General features: G+C 35.4%; 1 protein-coding gene across 1 annotated transcript; it reads left to right on the top strand.

The window, feature by feature from the left end:
* The first annotated feature begins 2,346 nt into the window (after positions 1–2,346).
* Positions 2,347–24,762, top strand: PRR3A (two-component response regulator PRR3A). The gene is made up of 12 exons (NM_001377264.2): positions 2,347–2,676; positions 3,645–4,109; positions 5,711–5,872; positions 5,980–6,113; positions 15,468–15,617; positions 19,478–19,627; positions 21,982–22,162; positions 22,252–22,702; positions 22,798–22,822; positions 22,978–23,735; positions 24,206–24,279; positions 24,368–24,762. Exons 2-10 carry the CDS (start codon positions 3,764–3,766, stop codon positions 23,674–23,676), a joined length of 2,298 nt encoding a protein of 765 aa, NP_001364193.2. The 5' UTR covers positions 2,347–2,676; positions 3,645–3,763; the 3' UTR covers positions 23,677–23,735; positions 24,206–24,279; positions 24,368–24,762.
* The last annotated feature ends 114 nt before the right edge of the window (positions 24,763–24,876 follow it).

The following is a 24,876-nucleotide window of genomic DNA, read 5'->3' as shown; positions in this document are numbered from 1 at the left end:
TATAATCACATGTTTAAGAGATAAAATTATTTATCAACTATATCATATCATGTTAATAAGAGAATCACTATTTTATTCAAAGTTTAAACTGAATCGGATAGTTTATACCATGATATCTTTAAAATCAAAATTCCATAAGCACTACCAGTCCTCGTCCTCGTGGGAGATCTAAAGGTTGTCTATCATTTGTTTTCGTTCCAACTTTATCTATGATGTGGTCATCCACCTGTACAATTAGAATCCCCTCAAGGAAAGTTGTTTAAAATATGTGGTTCTGGAGTTTGGTTACATCTTATATAAACCATAGTATATTCTATTCTAGTAAAGTTGATAGGCACATGATATTGAAAAGATAGCAGCAAAAAGAAGTTAAGACAGAAAAGAATCCCAATTCTCAAGGCTAACGGTCCTACTCAATTTGTTAGTCTTGTTGTTTTTCCACTCATTTTTTTTTCATACATTCAACCTTAACTTTTGTAGATTCCAAAATTAGTAACCAAACTAGATTACAGTTTTTAAAATATACATTTTCCTTTTTCATTTGTTTTAATTAAAAAAAAGAAAAGAAAAGGGTAATTATTCATTGGGTAAATCAAATCTCATCTTTACCATCATGCTAATTAATCATTTCCAGAACTTCAAATGCATTTGGAAATTACCATAAAGACCGTTAAATTGACTTGGACCACTTCATTAGTGAGATGCAAGTTCTGTACATTCCGACAGCGCATAACAATTATTTAGCACGATATGCCTTTTTCTTCCTTAATTTCAACCATTTTCAACTAGTTCCTCTTCATGTCTGTTTGTGAAAAAAGATTCTCACTTTCTCAGCCATTGGCACTTCCACACTAGAAATATCGATTAGATTTGTCTGACTTCACGCATAACCACGATGACTGATTTATCTTTTAATTATGATTCACTTCCTCTTACCTTAACCAAGATTTTAAAGTGAAAAAACTATTACAATTAGTTAGCAACTCAACAATTATGAATTAACACTGCTAACACAATATGATATTTTTCAGAAAGAAAGAGAAAAATCTCCGCAAATTCGCTAAACTATTAATAGACATATTATCTAGCATAAATTGTCCAAAATAAATAGAAGGTTTTACTTACATCTAAAAAAAAAATCAGCCATACATTCTTCCTGACCTCAAGTCCAATATATATATTTCATATCAACCTAAAATCCAATGTAAATTAAACGAAAATAAAGAACATTCTTCCTGACCTCAAGTCCAATATATATATTTCATATCAACCTAAAATCCAATGTAAATTAAACGAAAATAAAGATAAACACATAAAGTAGCAATTGACACATAAAACAGTAATAGACACTCCCTCAAAGAAGAATTTCATCTAAGCAACATCCTTTCAAACCTAGCTAGGATAAATTCCACAGGACCATCTGAATAAATAAAGATATATGTACTTCTCATTCTCCTCCTCTAATGTAAAAGTATTGTAAGTTGTAACATCACCCCTCTGTCATTTTTCTCATCTCTTACAATCACTCACTAACGCTTAATAATATTAATAACACATAAAAACTTGCTCAAGTTCACGCGCACAAATAAAATAACCTACATTACAAGCAGCACTATAGTTTCAGATCTTCATCACCAACACAACAAGGACCAAAGTTTCCTAATGTAAGTATATTTTCTATTATCATTAACTTTATCATGAACGTTTAAAGAATTGAAACCTAATTGATAAGAATCATACAATAGTGTAAGATTGTATTAATATTTATATGTGAAAGAATAAAATAATTTATTTATTTTTTTGTGTAAATTTTTTCTTGAATCAATATTAAATAAATACAACTAATAAAATCATCTTTAACTTAGTGAGTTAGTAGACACGGTCATCTCTAACCTATAATAGAAAAAAAAAATTGAAACCTAATCATATACTGAATGGATAATTGGATATATATATAAAAAAAAAAGATTGGGAAAAGAAGAAGAAAAAAGTAGAGGCAAGTGAGTGTGTCAACTGTCAAGGCACTTGCTTAGGGTGGTGCATGAATGTACCAAAACGAGGGCGTTTTGGGGGCTTGTGGGTTTGAAGGGAGAACCTTTATACGAGAGATGAGTGAGCCACGTGGTGGGATCCAGATCTGGAAGATCGTATTGGATTCGAAAGGGTGTACATAACCTCGCAGCATTTGATTTTGTCCACGTCTGCAAATCAACGCGTCTCGAACGCGCCACATCACGTGGGCCCAGCGTTCCACGTGGAGCACCGAGCCATTCACGCCTTCGTTTTATACACGTCAGCATCTCCACAATAATATCTTCTCTCCCACTCTCTCCTTTCGCTTCGCTATTTCTGCCAGTCAAGTGTTTTTTTCATTAGAAAAAAATTGTTTTCGGCGGAATAACAAAAGAAAAGAAAAGAAAAACGGATTAGGAGAGGAAAAAAAAAAAAAGCTTGTGCGAGAGAAATGTTAGAACCTTGTTTCTGATTTTTTTTTCCTCTTCGATTTTGATTTTTTTTTCTGTTGTAGTTTTTGTTGTTGTTGCTCTCTCTATTTTCGAAACGAGATTGGAGCTCTGACTTTGTGGTTTTTGAATTTTATTTTTTGGATTGTTTTTTCCAAATTGCTGCATCGAGCTTGCAAATGGAGGTTTGGTTCCTGTCAGTGAAGCTCTGAAGGTTTGTTTCATAGTTCTATGATTCTGTTTTTTTCTTTTTTCTTTTTTTTTTTTAATTTTCTAATTGGCTCTTGCTGTGGTTTTATTTAACTGAAAAATAAAATAAAATAAACAGTTGAAAACGCGATTTTAGATTGTGTTTTCTGCAATTATTTTTGTTCAGTTTGGTTTAGACAAGTAGAAGATTCGTTGCTATATTTGTACGAGACATCAACCGTTTTACGTTTGAATTTGGTTCCATTCCCTAATTTCTGAAGTCTGTGCTAATATCTTCATGTATAATTACTGTCCTTCAGTGCATCTGGTGTTATATAAGGTGGATAAAAATTACTGAAAAAAGAAAGAAAGACAAAGAAGATGATATTTTCAATTATAGTTTCGGAGTTTGTGTTTTATCTTGCCTTATGATATAAGCCTCTAACTGTTCGAATTTCTGAGGTCTGATGATATCTCCATGTAAAATAATCTTGTGAAGAGTTTCTCATGTATGCATGTCTAATCAGATTCCGTCCGCAGTTTTTGTAAGGATGGTAAGTGAGCTTAGTTATTATATTCATTTCTCAGGATATTGGTATGTATGGAAAGTTATACCTAGTGCTGAGACAGAGGCTTTGAGGGTTCTTTGATGCAGGAACAGGTTGTCGTTCCATTTCTTTAAATTTGCTATGAAATTTTTGATTTTGAGCTTTTCATTTCTGTCGGGGGGCTGGAGTTTGGAGGTATGGATCTATATTTTCTATCTTAACTTTTTCAAATTACTACTATGTAAATATTATCAAGTCTATTTTTGTTTTGTTTAGTCTGTTAACAATTACCATAAGCAATTACTGATTTTACTCCCTATGATATGTGTGTGTTATGTAAATTTGTTTCGGCCCCTTGGGTGGAGTACCCTCAGGTATAGGGTGTTTGGTTTTTCTGAATCATGATGGAAAAAGTGCTGACTTGACGATAGGTTTGTGTTTGCAGAAATTGATAGTTCAAGTGCTTGGGATGTGGAGAATCCATGATTCACCTGGGGAGGATATCACGTTTGTGTGTTAATTCCTCACAATGTTTTTTCAGTGCGGTTGATATAGGCTGATCCGATGAACAATAATGTTGGGAAAGGGGAAAAAGGTTTGGCAGAACAAAATCATATGTTTTTTAACAAAAAGAGTCTCAATAATGGAGTAGTTAATGAAGGGGTAGGCTCTGGATCATCAACTGAAGATGACACAAGATTTAATAAGGTGGCTGAAGATGGAAACAATGGGTTGAGGGGCCTGATTCAAATCCATGGGAGCTTGCAAATTTCACAACAGCCTCCTCAAGGGCCAGTCGTATGCTGGGAGAGATTTCTCCCTGTAAGATCAATAAAAGTTTTGCTGGTGGAAGATGATGATTCGACACGCCATGTTGTGCGTGCTCTGTTACGGAATTGTAGTTATGAAGGTATTAATGTTGTCTTTGTGGTAAATCATGCCTTAGCACCAAGGTTAACAAATTGAGATTCAAGCTGTGAATTGCTAAGCTAATTTTTTATTCATTAATTATAATTTGTATCGAATTGTAAGATTAAGAAGCAAGGAAAAATAACTCCAAACGTATCATACAAATGATGTGTTCCATGTAATAATTTTAAACTAGAAATAGATAAAACATCTTAACTATAAGTCTCATAAAATAAAATTATTAGTTATATTAGAGTTTGTGAAGCCTCTATTTTGGAAGAATGGAAACGAAGCAATGAAACAACCAAATAGAGTCAATGCATTTAATGAGTGAGTGACAAATAAAGTAGTAGAATAATCAAATAGCATAAGTTTGGGTGTGCTCCTTTAATTCCTTTTCATTTAACAATTTAAGCTTATATAACTCTTCAATTACTTTCATGAGAATTAGGAAAGAAAAGTAAAAAGAAGAAAAAGTAATGAAGTTGAATCATGCGATTCATATCAATGATATGAAATTGCACTATTTCATTCATGCATAACAAGATTCAAAGTCATTTGAGATTAATCTTATGCTATGAATTTATTGCAATGGCTACCCAAGCCCTTATCACCCCTAAGAGTCGATGTCTCTGGCTCCCACTCTGGGATGCTTCATTCAACCTTTCTAGTTAGTCCCTCCGTAGGTAGTCTTTTCTGAGACACCGACAACTAGCTCTGATACCAATTAATAAGCACCCAAGCTTGGGGAATCCTCCCTTAAAAGCTAGCTGTTTAGGGGGGAGAACCAAACACTTAAATACTCCACCAAACATCCCATACTACTCGATGTGGGAGTTAGGCACTTGATAATACCTAAGCCCCTTATCATCCATTAAACCCTTTCCCCCCAACTCCTTTTAAGGCTTACTATGTGTCTCCCCCTGAAAAACAAAAGTAATACAAACAAGATTTTGTTTTTTGTACCAATTTGGTATATTTTTCTTAGTAGAAAAAATCTTACCATGCAGCTTTCTTTTACAGATTTGAGGCTGGACTTTCAACCAGTAAGTATTAATTAGTTTTTGAATTGATTTTAGATTGAGTTTGCCTAGATAAAAAAGAAATCAACTTTTTGATATGAAGTAAGTTTCAACTTTTTGATGGGCTCTATGTTTTATGCATTATTATACAGTCTTGCTTTATTTTTACTGTTGAATGATTCTTAGCTTTGTATCCTCTAGGGAGGTCCCCGTATATACAACCTTTCAGTTCATGTATTTTACTCTGTTCTGAAGTTATTTGAGAGAGATATTCTTGTGTGTTTTATATTGAAACATGAAAGATAACTTGTACATAGAGGGAATAATCTTGTGTTAATGGCAAATGTTAAGCTGAAATGCGTGGATAATACTTCCTAATTTCCAGTACAGATGTTAATTACAATCTTTTTGCATACAAATCTGTGAATAAATAGTCAAACTTGGGCCTGAGGGTGAATTTAATTGCATCTTTATATTATTTTACTTTGATGTAAACTGAATTTCCTCTCTAGCAAATAGCTGCTTAAACAATGAATGCCATAATTCTTAAAATCTATTTTCTTTATCTATGGTTTTACAGTCACTGCTGTTTCCAATGGTCTTCAAGCGTGGAAAGTCCTGGAAGATCCAGAAAATGGCATTGATCTTGTCCTAACAGAGGTAGCTATGCCTATTTTGTCTGGAATAGGTCTTTTGTGCAAGATCATGAGCCACAAAACTCTGAAGAATATTCCTGTGATTAGTAAGTGGCGTACCAAAGTTATACTTTTTACTAAATTTAAGTATATATTTTCAATGACTATTGCTCATGTGGTGTTTTGTTTATTGCACATGTTCAAATGCATGCAGTGATGTCATCTCATGATTCTATGGGTATAGTCTTTAAGTGTTTGTCAAAAGGCGCAGTTGATTTTTTAGTGAAACCAATTCGGAGGAATGAACTTAAAAACCTCTGGCAGCACGTTTGGAGAAGATGCCACAGTGTGAGTTGATTTACATTTTGTCTCAGGCATGTACTGAAACAAGTTACAGTGTTGTTTTTATCAAACTGAATTACTTCATTTCTTCCACTTGAAAAGTAAAAGAATGTTATATTTCTGTGTGTTTTGAATACAAACACTAATCATTGGGATAAAGATACCTTGTTTGGAATAGGCAACAATCCTAAGAAAATACTTAAGCTTTCTCAATTCCTTCATTTCAAACTAGGTTCCCAACTTCTCCCTTGTAACCTTCTTTTTAGTCTAATCATTACTTGCAATGATCATATCATCCACATAGAGCAGGAGTGTAAATTTCTCATCATGTGAATGTTTTATGAAAAGGGTTATGACCATTGTAAGATGTGTGTAATTCCACATGTCAGGATGCTTTATTTTTAATAAGGATGTCATATAATTAAGGATACAATGAAAGAATAAAAATCCCTATTTACTAGCTACACATCTTTCCATGTTCCCCTATTTACGTACACTCAAATCATATCTTTACAATATCCCTCAAGTTAGAGCATATATGTCATATTAACCCAGCTTGTTACAAATGTAGTCAACATGAGAGACCTTGAAGGATTTAGTAAACATGTCTGCCAGTTGGTCTTTGGAGCTAACAAAGTCAGTGGTGATTTCCCCTGAGTGCACCTTCTCCCTTGCATAATCGCAGTCTATCTCAATGTGGTTGGTTTGTTCCTGGAAGACTGAATTGGATGCGATGTGGAGAACAACTTGATTGCCACATATGAGCTTGGTGTCTGGAGTGTCTCCAAATTTTAATTGTTGGAGAAGTTACCTAAGCCATGTAATATCACATGCAGTTGTTGCCATAGTGCAGTATTCAGCTTTGGCACTAGATGTAGCCACTATTGGCCAGCAGTGTTGTTAATGGCGTATGGCAGAGAGCCCAAAATCCGCCATAAAACATATGGCGGATGGCATGGCTGTCATAAAAAAATATATATATACACACACACACACACATATAAATACCAAAAAACAGTAGATGACAGTAAATACAAAAAGAATCAGTAGATATCAGTAAATATAAATAAAAAACATTAAAGGCTGCAAATATAACAGCATATAAATACTAAAAACAGTAGATAATATAACAGCAAATAAAATGATCAAACTGCCCTACTTCATATAATAACAACCTAGTTCAGAACATCATAGTAAAAAACAGCAAGATTCTAATAAAACACCTAATTCAATATTTCTGAATTCTGATATAATAGCAAAATGATAAACAGAAAACATAATTCAACGTAAACCAAAATATAGATGTCCTAAATTTCTAATCCTCTGGTTCTTACTCAGTTCCATCATAATCAATTTCATTCATATCCAATGGAGCATATCCCTCCTCCTCTTCTCCAGATTCTTCAATTGCCTCTGACTTGGCTCTCAAATTCTGTTTGTTCATTGAACCTCATGGGCTTTCCCTTTTCCTCTTGAGGCTGAAGTTGCAGCTGGACCTTTCTTGGAAGCTTGGGCAGCTCCACTAATAATACCACCACTTGATGGCTGCTTTCTTTTTTTGCTGCTAGTTTTCCTCCTTGTATACATTTCAATTAAGTGTGGGTCATCAGCATGAACCAAGTCATTATCATCATCCACTTGTCCCACTAACCACTCATTGCACTCATCATTGTCATTGAGTGTAATAGGGTCAATTTCATCCCTAATATTATATCTGTGAGCAAGCTGTTGGTTATACTTCAATGTAAACTAAATCATGCATTTTTTATGGTCCAGCCTATTTCTCTTTTTTGTATGAATCTGCGTTATCAACAAGCAAAGGGTTGCTTAGCTTCTTCGTACAGCAAAAATTGTTATTAAATAAGTCCTGAATTATAATCCTTACTTGCTCAAAAACAATCCAGTTGTGTTAACATCCCGATGCACTACATGTCTAGCTCAAAATCGTGACAGCTAGCTTCTGTAAGTTTGGAGTTGCATGGCCATACATTTTCCACCATTGAGCTACAAAACCAAAGGATTGACATAAAATTTAAACATTAAAACTCTGAACACATAAATTAGGAGTTGTTTTCATAGTTTCTCACCAGGAGCTGTAGTATTCCTATTTGCTCTTGCCTATTCATCACCAAACATATTACCAGCTCTCTTATAAATTGGCAACTCAATCAGAATTTTTTGTTGCACTTCTTTACTTGGCAGTTGGCACCAACCTCTTGATGCAAGCATACAGCTAATTATTAACCTCCAAAATCTTGTAATCGTATGTCTTACCAATTCCCTCTTGTTTGTGAAATGTCTCAATAAACTCAAGGTACTAGAGTGACTATAGATAAACTCAACAAGACTGACTCCCCTATGAATTGTCTTTATTGGTCTTTTCTCTTCCAACATCCTACCAGCTTAAACAATTGCTTCCATTATCCGTGATAACCTGAACAACATCGTGTTCTCCAATCTCCTCTACAAGGGAATAAAGCAACTCAAACAGCTTTTCACCTGTCTTCACAAATTTAGAGCCATCAATGGACTTCACAAACATTGTCCCTGCAGGAGAATTCACCAGAATATTAATAATGCTTCGTTGCTTCCAGTCAGTCCATGCATCTGACAATAGAACAGCCGTGTCTGCCCCACTGCGACTTATGATCCTTCAACAAATTTTCAGTGAGTTCCATCTCCTTGTTGAGCAGTGGAAATCTACTATCATGATAACTAGGAGCTGGCAGATTTGGGCCGTAGGCAGCAATGGCATCAATCATATCCTGAAAGCTATTCAGTTTAACAAGGTTGAACGATAAGCCAGCTTGATACCAAAAACGAGCAATGTACTGATGAACATCTGCCTTCAAAGTTTTGTCACATAACTCTTTAATGTTAGCTTGCCTTAGTTTGTCCTTCTGTCTCTTCGATATTTCAGATGGTGGATTTCTACAAAACATATCCATGGGCCCTTTTTTAGCAACATTCTTTTTGCCTTTAACATTGCTAGCTGCTGCAGGAATTTGAATTTCATCATCAGATGAGAGATCATAGGCCACATTTGGCATCTCAGAATTTTCTCTCTTTTCTTTCTCTAAAGCAAGATTCAGAAGCTCTTCTTTGACTTCCGTTGTACACTTAAAGCAACTTTTAACGTTTCCACACTTGTGTCTTCTAGTGGCCTCCTTGACCCAGAAGAAGCTTGGCAGTAGAATCCATTGGAGTGTTGTTAGGGCGACAATCAAGCATACTTGTCTCAGTTAGGATGTTCAAAGCATACTTTCATTGGGAAACAACAATGTCAGATAAGGATTGGACAATCTCAATGCCTAAGGGATATTTTAGCGAACCTAGGTCTTTCGTCTGAAACTGATTGTGGATCTTAGCTGAATCGTCGCTAGTGATGACAATATCATCAATGTAGACAATGAGGTAAATGCATAGGCTAGACAGAGTGACGATAAAACATTGAGTGATCATCTTCATAGCAAGTCATGTCAAACTGGAGCAAGGCAGAGTTGATTGCTTCAAGCCATAGAGGGATCGACAAAGCCGACATACAAGGCGAGAATCTCCGGAAACTGTAAAGCTTGGTGGTTGCTTTATATAAACCTCTTCTTGTTGCTCACCAAGTAATAAGGCATTTTTAATGTCCAATTGATGAATAGGCCAATGATAGATGACAAGCATGGTAAGGAAAAAATGAACAAAGAAGATTTTTGCCTATAGTCAACGCTAGAAGTATGAGTGTAGCCATTAGCGACAAGGCGAGCCTTATAATGATCAGGGTTTCCATTTGGGCCAATTTTCACTATATAAACCCACCAACAACTAATTGGAGTCTTACCAGGGGTAAGGAAACAAGCTTTCAAGTATCTTCGACATCGTTTGTTTCCAGTTGGAATCAGTCATGATGTCACCAGTAGACTTAAGATAGACATAGAATCCAAAGAAGAGATAAGAGGGAGATAATCGATCATAATTTAGAACATAAGCATAAAAAAGGATTAGGTTTGCAAGAGGACTAAATACCTTTGCGAAGGGCAATGGGAAGTTCTGGTGCAAGCGACATTGGCGGGAGAGTGTTTGGAGTAAGAGATGATGTTGGAGGATCATGAGATGATATCACTGGTGGAGGTGCTTGTGAGCAAGAGTTGGGGAGGAAGTTGAGACACAGGTCACTAACAACAATAGTTGATATGATCCTTGAGACTCATGTCCTGTTCCAAGCGTTCATCTCGTACGTTGATCCTGAACGAGAACAAAATTATTAGCAAACATGACTAAATAATCAAGTGTATGGGTAAGTTTGCTAATGAAAATTAATCAAAGGGATAACTAGGAACATATAAAACATAATTGAGGAAAAGGTTGGGAAGGGGTTGAGCTTGTTTGATGCCTCTAACTTGTACCCGAGTGCCGTATGCAAGACTGAAAGATGAAAGCGAATCCAAAAAAGACAAACAAGGGAGACAAGAAATTGATCACTAGTCACATGATCGGAGACACTAGAGTCAAGGATCTAGGGTCCAAGAGAGGATTGAGACACAAAGGCTACAAGATTACCAGAATAATCTGCAGTAGGGAAGATGATGCAGAAAATAAGTGGTCTAGAGTTGAAGAACATCATGATATTTAGCAACAAAAATAGTGGTCTATGCGCTTTTAATCTTTGTCCACACTCTTATAAGCATCAATGCTCCAAACTTATAAAAACAACTCCAATCCTCAAGTAAAATATTCTCTCCACCACTTAAGGGATTAAATAATTCATAAACTTGGAAATAAATGCAATATTAAATAAGACTAAATAAAAAATGGAAGAGAATCTTGATCACTAACTTAGTCTTATTTACTTAGGAACTTCACAGTTAAGCGTGTTTGACTTGGAGCAATTATGGGATAGGTGACCTTCTGGGAAGTTTTTCAGAAAGCGTGTGAGTGAGGCCAAAGCATGCTAAAAAGTCTCATGTTGTTTATGGGGACAGTTATTAATCTTGGAAGCAATTGAAGTAGATTGTCGAGGTCTTGGAAAGGACTACCTATTGAAGGTTATGACCAAAGAGGAGTTGAGTGAAGTGTCATTGTGTGAAATGTTGTAGAGTGAGCCGTCGAGACATCAACAACCAAGGGTGTTACACACAAAACCCAATGAAGAAATAAAAGAGACCACTAGAGGTCGTTGTGGTTGTTAATGAGAGGTGAATAGTGGGGGTGGTGTAGCAGGTACCAGTGGGGTTTGAACAATGGGTGGGATAGTCAAAGTAGCTTCTTCAATTGTGGAAGTAGTAAAGAAGGTATAAGATGCAAAGAAAGTCACATCAGTAAAGACCAAATACTGTTGAAGTTGTGGACAAAAACAACGATTTCCTTTATGGAGGCGGGAATAATTGTGAAAAAGAAAAAGGTACGAGAAGTGCATCTCTCCAAAAACGGAGAGGGGCTTTATAGTGCAATAATAAGGTATGAGTTGTTTCAACTAGGTGACAATTTTTCCGTTCGGCAACACCATTCTGTTTTGTGTGGGCACATGACATCGCCTGCTGTTAGAAATGACTGAAACTGAGAAGACAAATATTTGCGAGCATTATCAATTTGTTAAATGTTAGACCCAAGCTGATTTTGAATTTCACGCAAGAAACCTTGAAAGATAGAGAAGACATCAAAATGTTCTTTCATTAAGAAAACCCAAATACAACAGGAAAAATCATCAATAAATGTGATTATAGAATTTCCGAATCGTGTGTCTTAACAAGATCACACACATCTTTGTATATATAATATATTTACAATAAATAACAAAAAAATGTGAATGCTGATTCTAAGGCTAATAAGGTATTAATTAGGGATTCTACCACTAATTCTAACACTCCTTCAAGCTAGAGCATGTATATTGTATGCACCAAGCTTGTTACATATAGTTTCAATCCGAGGTCCTTCAAGAGACCTAGTAAAAGTATCAGCCTATTGTTCATTGGAACCAACAAAGTCAGTCATGATTTCCCCTGACAACACCTTTACTCTTGCAAAGTGACAATCTATCTATGTGTGTTTAGTTTGTTCATGGAAGACCATATTAGATGCAATGTGAAGAGCGGTTTGATTGTCACAAATAAGCTTAGTGTCCTGAGTGCCTAAGTCTTGTAATTTCGCATGTAGCTGCTACCATGGCACAATGTTAAGCTTTGATGCTGAATCTAGCAACTATATTTTGCTTCTTGTTTCTCCATGAGATCAAATTCCCTCAAAGCAAAACACAATAACCAGAGGTAGATCTCCCGTCCATGGTTATCGAATTGAAAGATTCGAATTGTGAATCAGAAAAGCTATATTACGAATCGTGAATCGAATCATATTATGAATCGTAAGATACATGATCAATAAAATATATGACATTTTTAGGTAAAAATGAGTGACTCGGAAAAAAAATAAAACCTAATATATCATATATTCAAGTCATAAATCAAAAGAACAAGCCCAAAGTGTTCAACCCCTTCTAAAGTAAAACCAATAAGAAGAAATATGTCTTGTACCTCAAAAAACTGAGAATGAAAGTAACAAATGAGAGATGAGAAATTAAAAGAGTAGAAGCCATAAAGCTGACAAAAAGAGACAAAGAGAGAGGAAATTATAAGTTACAAGAAATAGACTCATGGGACGTCCACAAGAAAAAGTAACCACCACAAGAAGACAAAAGGAAATTAAAAATTATAAAAAGCATAAGCATTCAAGCAGCAAGTGACTTGCACAGCTGCACTTCTCTTCACGATGAAATTGGTTGAAAGCTTAATAAGTTAATAACAGAGCCTCTCCTTCAAATAAAAAAATAGGCAATTGAAAATTGAAAACTTAAATTCAGTATTGAAAATTTAGTTTGGGCACATGCGAAACTGAAAGCGGCCGATTTCCTCTTTTTCCTGAAAATTATTTTGCAGAAAAAGTGATCTGAAATGCTTTCTCCAAAGTCAGATCCCGCAAACCCAAATTGTTATTGCAACCCTCTTTTTGGATCGTGAGACAGCTCCGGAATCACGAATCATCCGATACAGAAGCGAATCATGCGATACGGAGAATGATTCAAGCTTAAAAATGAGTCAAGCTACGATTTGTATCGCTGGACATGATTTTTGTTTTGAATCGGGATACAAATCGTACGATTCATACGATACTAATAACTATGCCCCCGTCTGATGGTGATCTTAACAACCAATTTTGGCACTGCCTTTGTCTTCATATCGGAGTCCTCGACCTGGTGCATTCTTGATATATCTGATGATGCCATGCAGCATCCCAATGGCTATTACAAGAGGCATTGAGGAATTGACTTACCTGCAAAGGGGATGTCTGGTCTGGTGAAATCGAGGTAATTGAGTCTGCCAACAAGTGTGTCATATCTTCCCGGGTCTTTTAGTGGCGCTGATAGGAAAAACTACCGAAAAATGTGCTGGAAAAGGAAGAGCGGTGGTGGGGTCATCAGAGAGAGGCAAAGCCAGTGGTGTGGGCGCACCAGAGATCAGAGATCACAGCGGTGGCTGGCAGCGGCAGCGGGTATTGTGCACCAATGAAGAATAACACTCCCAAAGGTTGAAAAGAAAAGAGAAAAAGGAGTACCAACAAGTGTGTGATATCTTCCCGGGTCTTTTAGTGGCGCTGATAGGAAAAACTACCGAAAAATGTGCTGGAAAAGGAAGAGCGGTGGTGGGATCATCAGAGAGAGGCAAAGCCAGTGGTGTGGTCGCACCAGAGATCAGAGATCACAGCGGTGGCTGGCAGCGGCAGCGGGTATTGTGCACCCATGAAGAATAACACTCCCAAAGGCTGAAAAGAAAAGAGAAAAAGAGGAGTAGAAACCTTAAATCATTGATACCATATAGAATTTCTGCATTGTGTGTCTTAACAAGATCACACACTGCTCTGGATGTATAATATATATTTACAATGAATACAAATAAATGTGAATGCTATTATGATTTGGTTGCTTGAGAAACTAGGCTTTATACGTGTTGAACAGAAAAAGTTCCCAGTTATGAAGACTGGGCACACAAGGGACAATCACCTACTGTGAAGATTGGATACATGAGATTGGTTACAGATGATGGCTGATGTCAGAGGAAAAGAGACTCCCATAGGAGCTAATACCCACTTGAAAGAATAATTTCTGAATATTAATTCATGAATTACAGTTGTACTAACATAAAGAAATAACTTGAAATACGAGGAAAATCACTGAAATATCATTTCTTGATTTTCAGTGTACATTAAGGGCCTATTCCTATTCATAAAATCCTACGCCAGAATTATTGGCATCAAATCAAGCTCAATTTAACAATCCTAATAAGGAATAAATCAAATTAAATCTGTATAAAAAAAGGAAAGAAGAAATAAACACATTAAGAGCATCTCCAATGCGAGTGCTTCATGAGTTGCTTAAAATTAAAAAATGTTGCTTAACAAATTTTTATCATTGGAGCAGATGACTTGGCAGTGTGTTGCTTGAGTGTGTCGCTTACGTAAGCAACCATTGCCTAATTCATTCTTACCAATTAAAAAATCATTTTTCAATTGTAAAATTTAATGTAGTTCAAGTTAAGCACTCACTCTAACAAGTTTAGCATTGAAATAAATTTGTGTAAAGTTTTTAAATCTGTGGTATTGTAAGAATTATGCATTGTAGATGTTCTAAGCACATGTTGCTCGTGTTACAACAGAATAACTTCTGAATACTATCACTTTGATGCTTTGAAACCATACGAGGTATTACATTAGACCAAACAGCATAATTACTTTCCTAAAATAAGACTGAAAATATGGTAAATATCTATAATAAGTACAGCTAGTGAGGGACTGCCAGAACATTATATAAACTTGTATTGATAATTACTCGCTAGAATATAGCTATATTACGGTAAGAAAATCTGTCCTAATAAAAGGAAATTAAGCAATAAATCTGTCCTGAGGAAAACGGAAACAACTTATACCTAGACAGTATTCTTTACTACAATACTTAGCAGCAGCAACCCATCTAGTTTCTACAACATCACAGATTATCTTGTGGATCTTATATTTGATCAACTTAAATATCCAATCCACTTCATTCTTCAACATTCAATATCACTGCTTAACTGATATAAGGATCAATGAAGGAATTTGCAAAAGATAATTACTGCATTACCTCATTACAATCAAATTTGACGTTTCTTTTACGTAGAGATCTATGCCTTAAAGATGCAATAGTGGATTGAAGTAGTTTATATAGTTTTTGTAGCATGATATTCTATCCTATGGATCTTGTCATTCTTCAACTTAAACATTAAATCCATTCTTCAATAATCAATTATTCAATGTCATTCCTGAACTTGGATTAACACACTTCCTCAGTCTAGTGGTAGTGGGAGTGAAAGTGCGACCCACACCAGAAAATTTGCAAAGTCAAGAAGTAATGATGCATGTGAAAACAATAGTGACAGCAGTGATGAGAATGACTATGGAAGCAGAGACTTGAGCGTTCGAGATGGAAGTGGCACTCAGGTATTGAACGATTCTCATAAAATATATATGTTCTCTTAATTGAATCACCCTTAAGTAATATTACCTCATCTTAGGGAAAGGTTACCACAATATGCTGTGTCGCTATCATTTTTTTCTCATGAAAATTAGTTTCTAAATCCATGTGTTGTCACTGTTTGCTGTTTTTAAATTTCCTTATAATATGGAATTACTACTATTTAAAACTCAACACATGCAGGAGTTCAGCTCTGGAGAACACAAATTCATCATTTTTTTTTATTGATGGATCAATTATTTTCTAATGGCTCAGTAATAACATGTAATCTTCGATACTGACTAGCTTCACTTGAGCAATTTGATATGGTAATTTTAAGCGGCCAGAATATAGGGGTTTTAAATTTCTAGACAAGTCACATGGGTCTTGAAAACGGGGCTAGGTACTGGGATAGACCAATAAACATTATGCAGGAAAAGGAAGACTTTGAGGACTGGGGTAGCTGACAATAAGAAATGGATTTTTAGAGTCTGAGTTGTCATTTAGGGTAGTTATTAGTGATCAATAAAGAAGAGAAGAATAGTGGATGTCTTTTATTGATCAGGTTAACCTACATAGGTTTCACTTGGCAAAGGGTTGCATGTGCCAATTACTTACTGCAACAAGCCAACAAGTGTCACTGAACTATCTTGTCATCCATAGTTTAATCATCATTCCATTGCCCTGTATACAATCATTGATGGTCTTGTTGTTAGTGTAATTGAGGATAGTATGATGCATGCTATTATTTATTTTGTAATTCATACTACACAAATTTTTTTAATCATATATTCTAGAAATTAGAATATTAAGGTAGGAAGAATCACAATTTAGGAATTCTTGGCAGTTATTTTCAGTTTAGGAACAATTTACTGCTGAATGGTTAATAACATTGTTTGGAGGGTGGTTAATGGGTTAATTCCCCCATTAAAAAAAAATCTTTACATGGTTCTCACTTAAATTGGGAGTTTCACTTGAAAAACTTGAGAAATAAAGAATCTAGTGATTTATAAATTTTTTTTTTATCAACTGTACCCTTTGGTCTTGATCTAGTGAATTACTTCATTTCTTCCACTTTAAAAGTAAAAGAATGTTATATTTCTGTGTGTTTTGAATACAAACACTAATCATTGGGATAAAGATACCTTGTTTGGAATAGGCAACAATCCTAAGAAAATACTTAAGCTTTCCCAATTCCTTCATTTCAAACTAGGTTCCCAACTTCTCCCTCGTAACCTTCTTTTCAGTCTAATCATTATTTGCAATGATCATATCATCCACATAGAGCAAGAGTGTAAATTTCTCATCATGTGAATGTTTTATGAAAAGGGTTATGACCATTGTAAGATGTGTGTAATTCCACATGTCAGGATGCTTTATTTTTAATAAGGATGCCATATAATTAAGGATACAATGAAAGAATAAAAATCCCTAATTACTAGCTATACATCTTTCCATATTCCCCTATTTACATACACTCAAATCATATATTTACAATATCCCTCAAGTTGGAGCATATATGTCATATTAACCCAGCTTGTTACAAATGTAGTCAACATGAGAGACCTTGAAGGATTTAGTGAACATGTCTGCCAGTTGGTCTTTGGAGCTAACAAAGTCAGTGGTGATTTCCCCTGAGTGCACCTTCTCCCTTGCATAATCACAGTCTATCTCAATGTGGTTGGTTTGTTCCTGGAAGACTGAATTGGATGTGATGTGGAGAACAACTTGATTGCCACATATGAGCCTGGTGTCTGGAGTGTCTCCAAATTTTAATTGTTGGAGAAGTTACCTAAGCCATGTAATATCACATGCAGTTGTTGCCATTGTGCAGTATTCTGCTTTGGCACTGGATGTAGCCACTATTGGCCAGCAGTGTTGTTAATGGCGTATGGCAGAGAGCCCAAAATCCGCCATAAAACATATGGCGGATGGCATGGCTGTCATATAAAAAAAAAATACACACACACACATATAAATACCAAAAAACAGTAGATGACAGTAAATACAAAAAGAATCAGTAGATATCAGTAAATATAAATAAAAAACATTTAAAGGCAGCAAATATAACAGCATATAAATACTAAAAACAGTAGATAATATAACAGCAAATAAAATTATCAAACTTCATAGTCAAAAACAGCAAGATTCTAATAAAACACCTAGTTCAATATTTCTGAATTCTGATATAATAACAAAATGATAAACAGAAAACATAATTCAACGTAAACCAAAATATAAATGTCCTAAATTTCTAATCCTCTGGCTCTTCCTCAATTCCATCATAATCAATTTCATTCATATCCAATGGAGCATATCCCTCCTCCTCTTCTCCAGATTCTTCAATTGCCTCAGACTCGGCTCTCAAATTCTGTTTGTTCATTGAACCTCATGGGCTTTCCCTTTTCCTCTTGAGATTGAACTTGCAGCTGGACCTTTATTGGAAGCTTGGGCAGCTCCAATAATAATACCACCACTTGATGGCTGCTTTCTTTTTTTGCTGCTAGTTTTCCTCCCTGTATACATTTTAATTAAGTGTGGGTCATCAGCATGAACCAAGTCATTATCATCATCCACTTGTCCCACTAACCACTCATTGCACTCATCAATCTCATTGAGTGTAATAAGGTCAATTTCATCCCTAATATTATATCTTTGAGCAAGCTGTTGGTTACACTTAATGTAAAACTAAATCATGCATTTTTTTATGGTCCAGCCTATTTCTCTTTTTTGTATGAATATGTGTTATCAAAAAGCAAAGGGTTGATTAGCTTCTTCATACAGCAAAAATAGTTATTAAATAAGTCCTGAATTATAATCTTTACTTGCTCAAAAACATTCCAATTGTGTTCACATCCCGATGTGCTACATGTCAAGCTCAAAATCTTGACAGCTAGCTTCTGCAAGTTTAGAGTTTCTTGGCCATACATTTTCCACCATTGAGCTACAAAACCAAAGGATTTACTTAAAATTTAAACATTAAAACTCTAAACACATAAATTATGAGTCATTTTCATAGTTTCTCACCAGGAGCTGTAGTATTCCTATTTGCTCTTGCCTATTCATCAACTAACATATTACCAGCACTCTGATAAATTGGCAACTCAATCAGAATTTTTTGTTGCACTTCTTTACTTGGCAGTTGGCACCAACCTCTTGATGCAAGCATACAGCCCTTTATTAACCTCCAAAATCTTGTAATCGTATGTCTTACCAATTCTCTCTTGTTTGTGAAATGTCTCAATAAACTCAAGGTACTAGAGTGACTATAGATAAACCCAACAAGACTAACTCTCCTATGAATTGTCTTTGTTGGTCTTTTCTCTTCCAACATCCTACCAGCTTAAACATAATTGCTTCCATTATCTGTGATAACCTGAACAACATCGTGTTCTCCAATCTCCTCTACAAGGGAATAAAGCAACTCAAACAGCTTTTCACCTATCTTCACAAATTTAGAGCCATCAACTCAAGCAGCAGCAACTCATCTAGTTTCTACAACGTCACAGTTTATCTTGTGGATCTTATATTTGATCAACTTAAATATCCAACTATCCAGTTCATTCTTCAATATTCAATATCACTGCTTAACTGATATAAGGATCAGTGAAGGAGTTTGCAAAAGATAATTAATGCATTACCTCATTACAATCAAATTTGAAGTTTCTTTTACTTAGAGATCTGTGTCTTAAAGATGCTATAATGGATTGAAGTAGTTTATATAGTTTCTGTAGCATGATATTCTATCCTATGGATCTTGTCATTCTTCAACTTAAACATTAAATCCATTCTTCAATAATCAATTATTCAATGTCATTCCTGAACTTGGATTAACACACTTCCTCAGTCTAGTGGTAGTGGGAGTGAAAGTGCGACCCACACCAGAAAATTTGCAAAGTCAAGAAGTAATGATGCATGTGAAAACATTAGTGACAGCAGTGATGAGAATGACTATGGAAGCAGAGACTTGAGCGTTCGAGATGGAAGTGGCACTCAGGTATTGAACGATTCTCATAAAATATATATGTTCTCTTAATTGAATCACCCTTAAGTAATATTACCTCATCTGAGGGAAAGGTTACCACAATATGCTGTGTCGCTATCATTTTTTTCTCATTAAAATTAGTTTCTAAATCCATGTGTTGTCACTGTTTTCTGTTTTTAAATTTCCTTATAATATGGAATTACTACTATTTAAAACTCAACACATGCAGGAGTTCAGCTCTGGAGAACACAAATTCATCATTTTTTTTTTGTTGATTGATCAATTATTTTCTAATGGCTCAGTAATAACATGTAATCTTCGATACTGACTAGCTTCACTTGAGCAATTTGATATGGTAATTTTAAGCGGCCAGAAAATAGGGGTTTTAAATTTCTAGACAAGTCACATGGGTCTTGAAAACGGGGCTAGGTACTGGGATAGACCAATAAACATTATGCAGGAAAAGGAAGGAGGACTGGGGTAGCTGACAATAAGAAATGGATTTTTAGAGTCTGAGTTGTCATTTAGGGTAGTTATTAGTGATCAATAAAGAAGAGAAGAATAGTGGATGTCTTTTATTGATCAGGTTAACCTACATAGGTTTCACTTGGCAAAGGGTTGCATGTGCCAATTACTTACTGCAACAAGCCAACAAGTGTCACTGAACTATCTTGTCATCCATAGTTTAATCATCATTCCATTGTCCTGTATCCAATTACTGATGCTCTTGTTTTTAGTGGAACTGAGGATAGTATGATGCATTTATTTTGTAATTCATACTACACAATTTTTTTAATCATATATATTGTAGAAATTAGAATATGTAGGTAGGAAGAATCATAATTTAGGAATTGTTGGCAGTTATTTTCAGTTTAGGAACAATTTACTGCTGAATGGTTAATAACATTGTTCGGAGGGTGGTTAATGGGTTAATTCCCCCATTAAAAAAAATCTTTACATGGTTCTCACTTAAATTGGGAGTTTCACTTGAAAAAACTTGAGAAATAAAGAATCTAGTGAATTAAAATGCCTTTTGTTTTTTTTATCAATTGTACCCTTTGGTCTTCATCTAGTGAATTATAATGCCTTTTGTTTTTTTATCAACTGTACCCTTTGGTCTTCTGTTTCAGATGGAGACAGGAGAGGTTCTTTGGTTTTGTTCTGTGTGTTTTCTAGGAATTATTTGTTAAAGCTTCTCTGTCGCCCCTAATCATCTAGATTCTAGAGTTTTTGCATGACAAATTAAAATGAAAATTCAATATTCCTTGTAAATCGAGTCTCTTTTTTTTTGGAAGTTTGTTTTTATTATGATTTATTGCTGATTTGTAAGCCCTGCCCCACTTTTTCTCCCCAGTATGTATTATTTGTAGGTCAGGTTCAAAAATGGTAGGACACTCTTTTTGCACTATAACTTGGCAAAGTATCTACTTTCCTACAAAACAACCATTTTGGGACTCTTGAGCATTTGATATGTCCTACTTGCTTTGAAGCAAATTTTGATGGTTTGAGATATAGGTTTTGGTTAAAACAAGGAAGCCCAAATTTTATGGCAGTAGGCAGTTTATGAAAAATCTTTGGTGTCCTTGGTTGGAGTGGAGCACATGCATCACTAAGGATATTTGATTACCATTACATTTTTTGTGTAATATGATAATGTTTAGGCTAAAATATGTCTGTGATCCCTAATAAATATCCGAATTTTGTGTTTGTTCTCTAAATTTTTTTGTCTTTGTTCCTTGATAAAACAAAACTTTTGTTTTTAGTCTTTGGTAAATTAGGGAATTTTGTGTTTGCTCCCTGATAAATAGAAATCATTTGTTACTAGTGCCTTTGAAAGGGACTAATAACAAATGATTTTTTTTTTGTCAAGGCAAAGAGACTAACACAAAATTCGTTAATTTATTAGGGATTAACAAAAAGTGCAAGGACCAAAAATAAAATTATTATTATATTAGGGACTCAATCCAAAGAAAAAATTTAACAACGAACAAACACAAAATTTGGGTATTTATTAGAGATCGAAAACATATTTTAGTCTAATGTTTATTGCTTCATTTTTTTGTTATGCCGTAACTATTGCTAGGGACAAAGAGTGGGTAGCTTGCTGCATTCTTTTCTTTTTTGTGTTTTCTGGTCTGGTTGATGTCTTGTTGCTTCATTTCTGTACTTTCTCTCGTCTCTCAGAAAATTATTTTTCTATTAAAAAATAGTTAACCATATGTTTACTTAATTGTTCACTTTTTTGTGTGATTGTTCCTACACAAACGAACAATAAATATTTTTGCTTGCAGTTCGTTAATTGTATTTACCCCTTATTTATTTATCTAAATACCCCATAGTCATAGTTAAGCTCCTATTTTATGTAGAGTTCATGGACTAAATGTCTAGCTCAAGTTGGCAGTCCTCATCCGGTTTCACCTCATAAACAATTGGTTGATGCCCCTGATAGCACTTGTGCCCAAGTGATGCAAACAAAGACTGAAAAAGTTAGTAGTAGATGGGTGCATGCGACAGAAAAAGAGTGCCATGAACTTATTGATCCTCTTGGTATGGCTTGATAGTATGTATTTTTTAGACTTGTCTATCTTTGATTTGGATATTTCCCCTAATAAACCACTAAGTAACTTTCTTTCCAGATGATGTTGCAATGGGTAAGGACTTGGCCATGGGAATATCTTTGAATATGCGACTAGAGCATCCACTCAAGGAACTGTCCTGCAATCCAATGATGGGTAAAGGGGCAAATAAGATGTCTGATGTAGATGATATGCAGATCATTAAAAGACAGAGCAATGCCTGTGAAAAAGGACAACTGGAATACAATGGTGATAAAACCAGGACACGGGAAAATCAGGCTATGAATGTTATTGATGTTACTGATAGCAACAGTCCACTCGCTGAAAGCAGAGACTTGAACACTCCAAATGGGTTTTCTGGTTTTTCACAATCAAAAGCAAACTGTTGCCCCAAAGAGCATCCATCCCTTGAACTAACTTTGGAAAGGCTGGGAGAAGTAAGAGATGGTAAAAATTTCACAGGTGAAGAATGCAATGTCTTGAGACATTCAGATCAGTCAGCATTCTCAAAGTAAGAGGAAATTTGCCAGCATAAATACCTTATATTGGAAGCAAATATCGTTGAACTACATGGATAACATTTAAATTTTTTTCTTCATTCTGCAGATATAATACAGCTTCTGCTAACCAGGTGATGTTCTGCTAACCTTATATTGATGTGTGTCATAGTTATTTCTCTGCACCTGCCAAGCAAATTCTGGGTACCATTAGCTGGAGAATAGTGTTAATCACCAAATCTTAATCTTTGGCCAATCCTTATGTTATGTTTTCTTTACTTTTTATCAGGCTCAAACTGGAAATGTAGGAAGCTGTTCCCCACTAGACAATAGCTCAGCTGCACCAAATACAGAGACAATGCACAACTTTGCATCTCATTCAAATGGCACTCCTCCAAATCAACAATCTAATGGGAGCAACAACATCAATGACATGGCCTCCATTAATACATATCTTGGCACCAAACTTGATACTTTTGACAAGAAGCCAGAGTCTGGAAGAGGGATTGGCTCGTTTAATTCTCGTGAACTCCAAACTCTGCAGAAGAATAACATCTGTTCATCTCAGAAGAAAACTACTGCCCGGGAAGAATATACAGAAATCATTAAAGAATCAGTAGGAGGCTCTGAACATGGATTCCAAGTCGAGCACACTTACTATCAGCTTCACCATTATAATCACATTGCCCATAAAGCTGCAGTAGATCTCCAATCAGATCATGATCTCTTACTGAAAAGCTCAACTCAGCAATGTGTATCATCAAATGCATTTGGAGGGCCAGCAGAAAGTAATGCTGCAAACTATGGTGTGGATGGAAATGCAGCGGAGAGTGATCATGGGAGCAATAATGGACAGGATGGAAGCAACACCTTGACAATCAGAATGATAAATATGGAAATGGCAATGTGGCTGCTGGGAGCATTGGAATTGGTGGCATTGATAGGAAAAGCTTTGGGAATGGGGCAGATGAAGGACGGCTTGCATTGAGAGAGGCTGCCTTGACCAAATTTCGTCTAAAGAGAAAAGAAAGATGCTTTGAGAAGAAGGTAATCTATTTTTAATTACATTGTCATAATATGTTCGCTGTTGATCTTTGTTGCATGTGGATTTTGTCAATTTGAGTATTAAGGTGTAGTTATGTCACTCATTGTGTTCCCCTAATTTCTATAAGTGAACTGATGGTTTATTGAGATCCCAACAAGTTGGATGATGCTGTTAATAAAATCTACTTATTTGAAACCTTCCTCTGCAAAAAATATGTTGCCGTTGGCATTATCTATTTGCATAGTTATCTACTCTCCATCCTGGGTATTTTATTTTCTGCCATTTTATCAAATTATATTCACTTTATATAAAATTAACATATTTTCTTCCAATGTTACTTTCCTTGTATGACTTGTATGTTCATGTTTGAGTCAGTGATTTGATCCTCATCATTAATAAGCACCTAATGTTATATATTGCAAACTTGAATGTTGCTTGTTTCCATATTCTGGAATTTTCATTTATTTTTCAGGTTCGATATCACAGCAGGAAAAAACTAGCAGAACAGCGGCCACGTATTAGGGGACAATTTGTCAGACGAATAGTGTATGCTGCTGCATAGCTGGGTTCCTTTAATATTTTTATGTTGTGTTATGTAAGTGCTGGGTTAACTTATGCCCAATTTTCTTCTCAGGTCTGAAGGCAAAGAAGAAAAAGATAAACAAAGTGACAACCTGGTTCCTGGGGATAATTCTATCGACATTCCTCAATAGCACCAGACAAAGTGGTGATCATTATTTGACTGATTCCGTTCCATTAACTGCCTCTAGCTTCTTGCTAGCAGACCAGCTTTTCACACGTTCACCTAGGAAGGAGCTTGGAGGTTTGTGTTAGAGGAATCTGTGATTAGGTAGTTTAATTTTATCTCTATTGTGTGAAAATCAGACATTTAATTTGAATCTTCCAAGACAATGTTCTAGATTCTGTTTATGGTTGTCTGAACTTTAAAACTCCAAATGGACCCATGGAAGTGGTTACCTTTGGATAGGTTAACCTCTGATGAAATAAAATTTATCATGTTAGCTTGCATTTTGGTTACACCTGCTTAACAGCTAATGCTGTTTCTTTCTGATAATTATAACATGCTTGCTGGATCTAGATCCAATACTGGAATAGATTTCTTGAATTGATTGTCGTGGGTGA

Source organism: Glycine max, chromosome 11, assembly GCF_000004515.6.
Source record: "Glycine max cultivar Williams 82 chromosome 11, Glycine_max_v4.0, whole genome shotgun sequence".
Classification (NCBI taxonomy): Eukaryota; Viridiplantae; Streptophyta; class Magnoliopsida; order Fabales; family Fabaceae; genus Glycine; species Glycine max.
Note: the sequence above shows the minus strand (reverse complement) of the source record. Positions and strands in the feature narration are given on the sequence as shown.

What these genes read in the sequence shown, in the direction of transcription:
- PRR3A (NM_001377264.2), top strand. Translation starts at nt 3,764, where the DNA reads ATGAACAATAATGTTGGGAAAGGGGAAAAAGGTTTGGCAGAACAAAAT. An exon ending in TGAACTTATTGATCCTCTTG is followed by an intron (nt 22,163 to 22,251) that starts GTATGGCTTGAT and finishes CTTTCTTTCCAG; the next exon opens with ATGATGTTGCAATGGGTAAG. An exon ending in GATCAGTCAGCATTCTCAAA is followed by an intron (nt 22,703 to 22,797) that starts GTAAGAGGAAAT and finishes TTCATTCTGCAG; the next exon opens with ATATAATACAGCTTCTGCTA.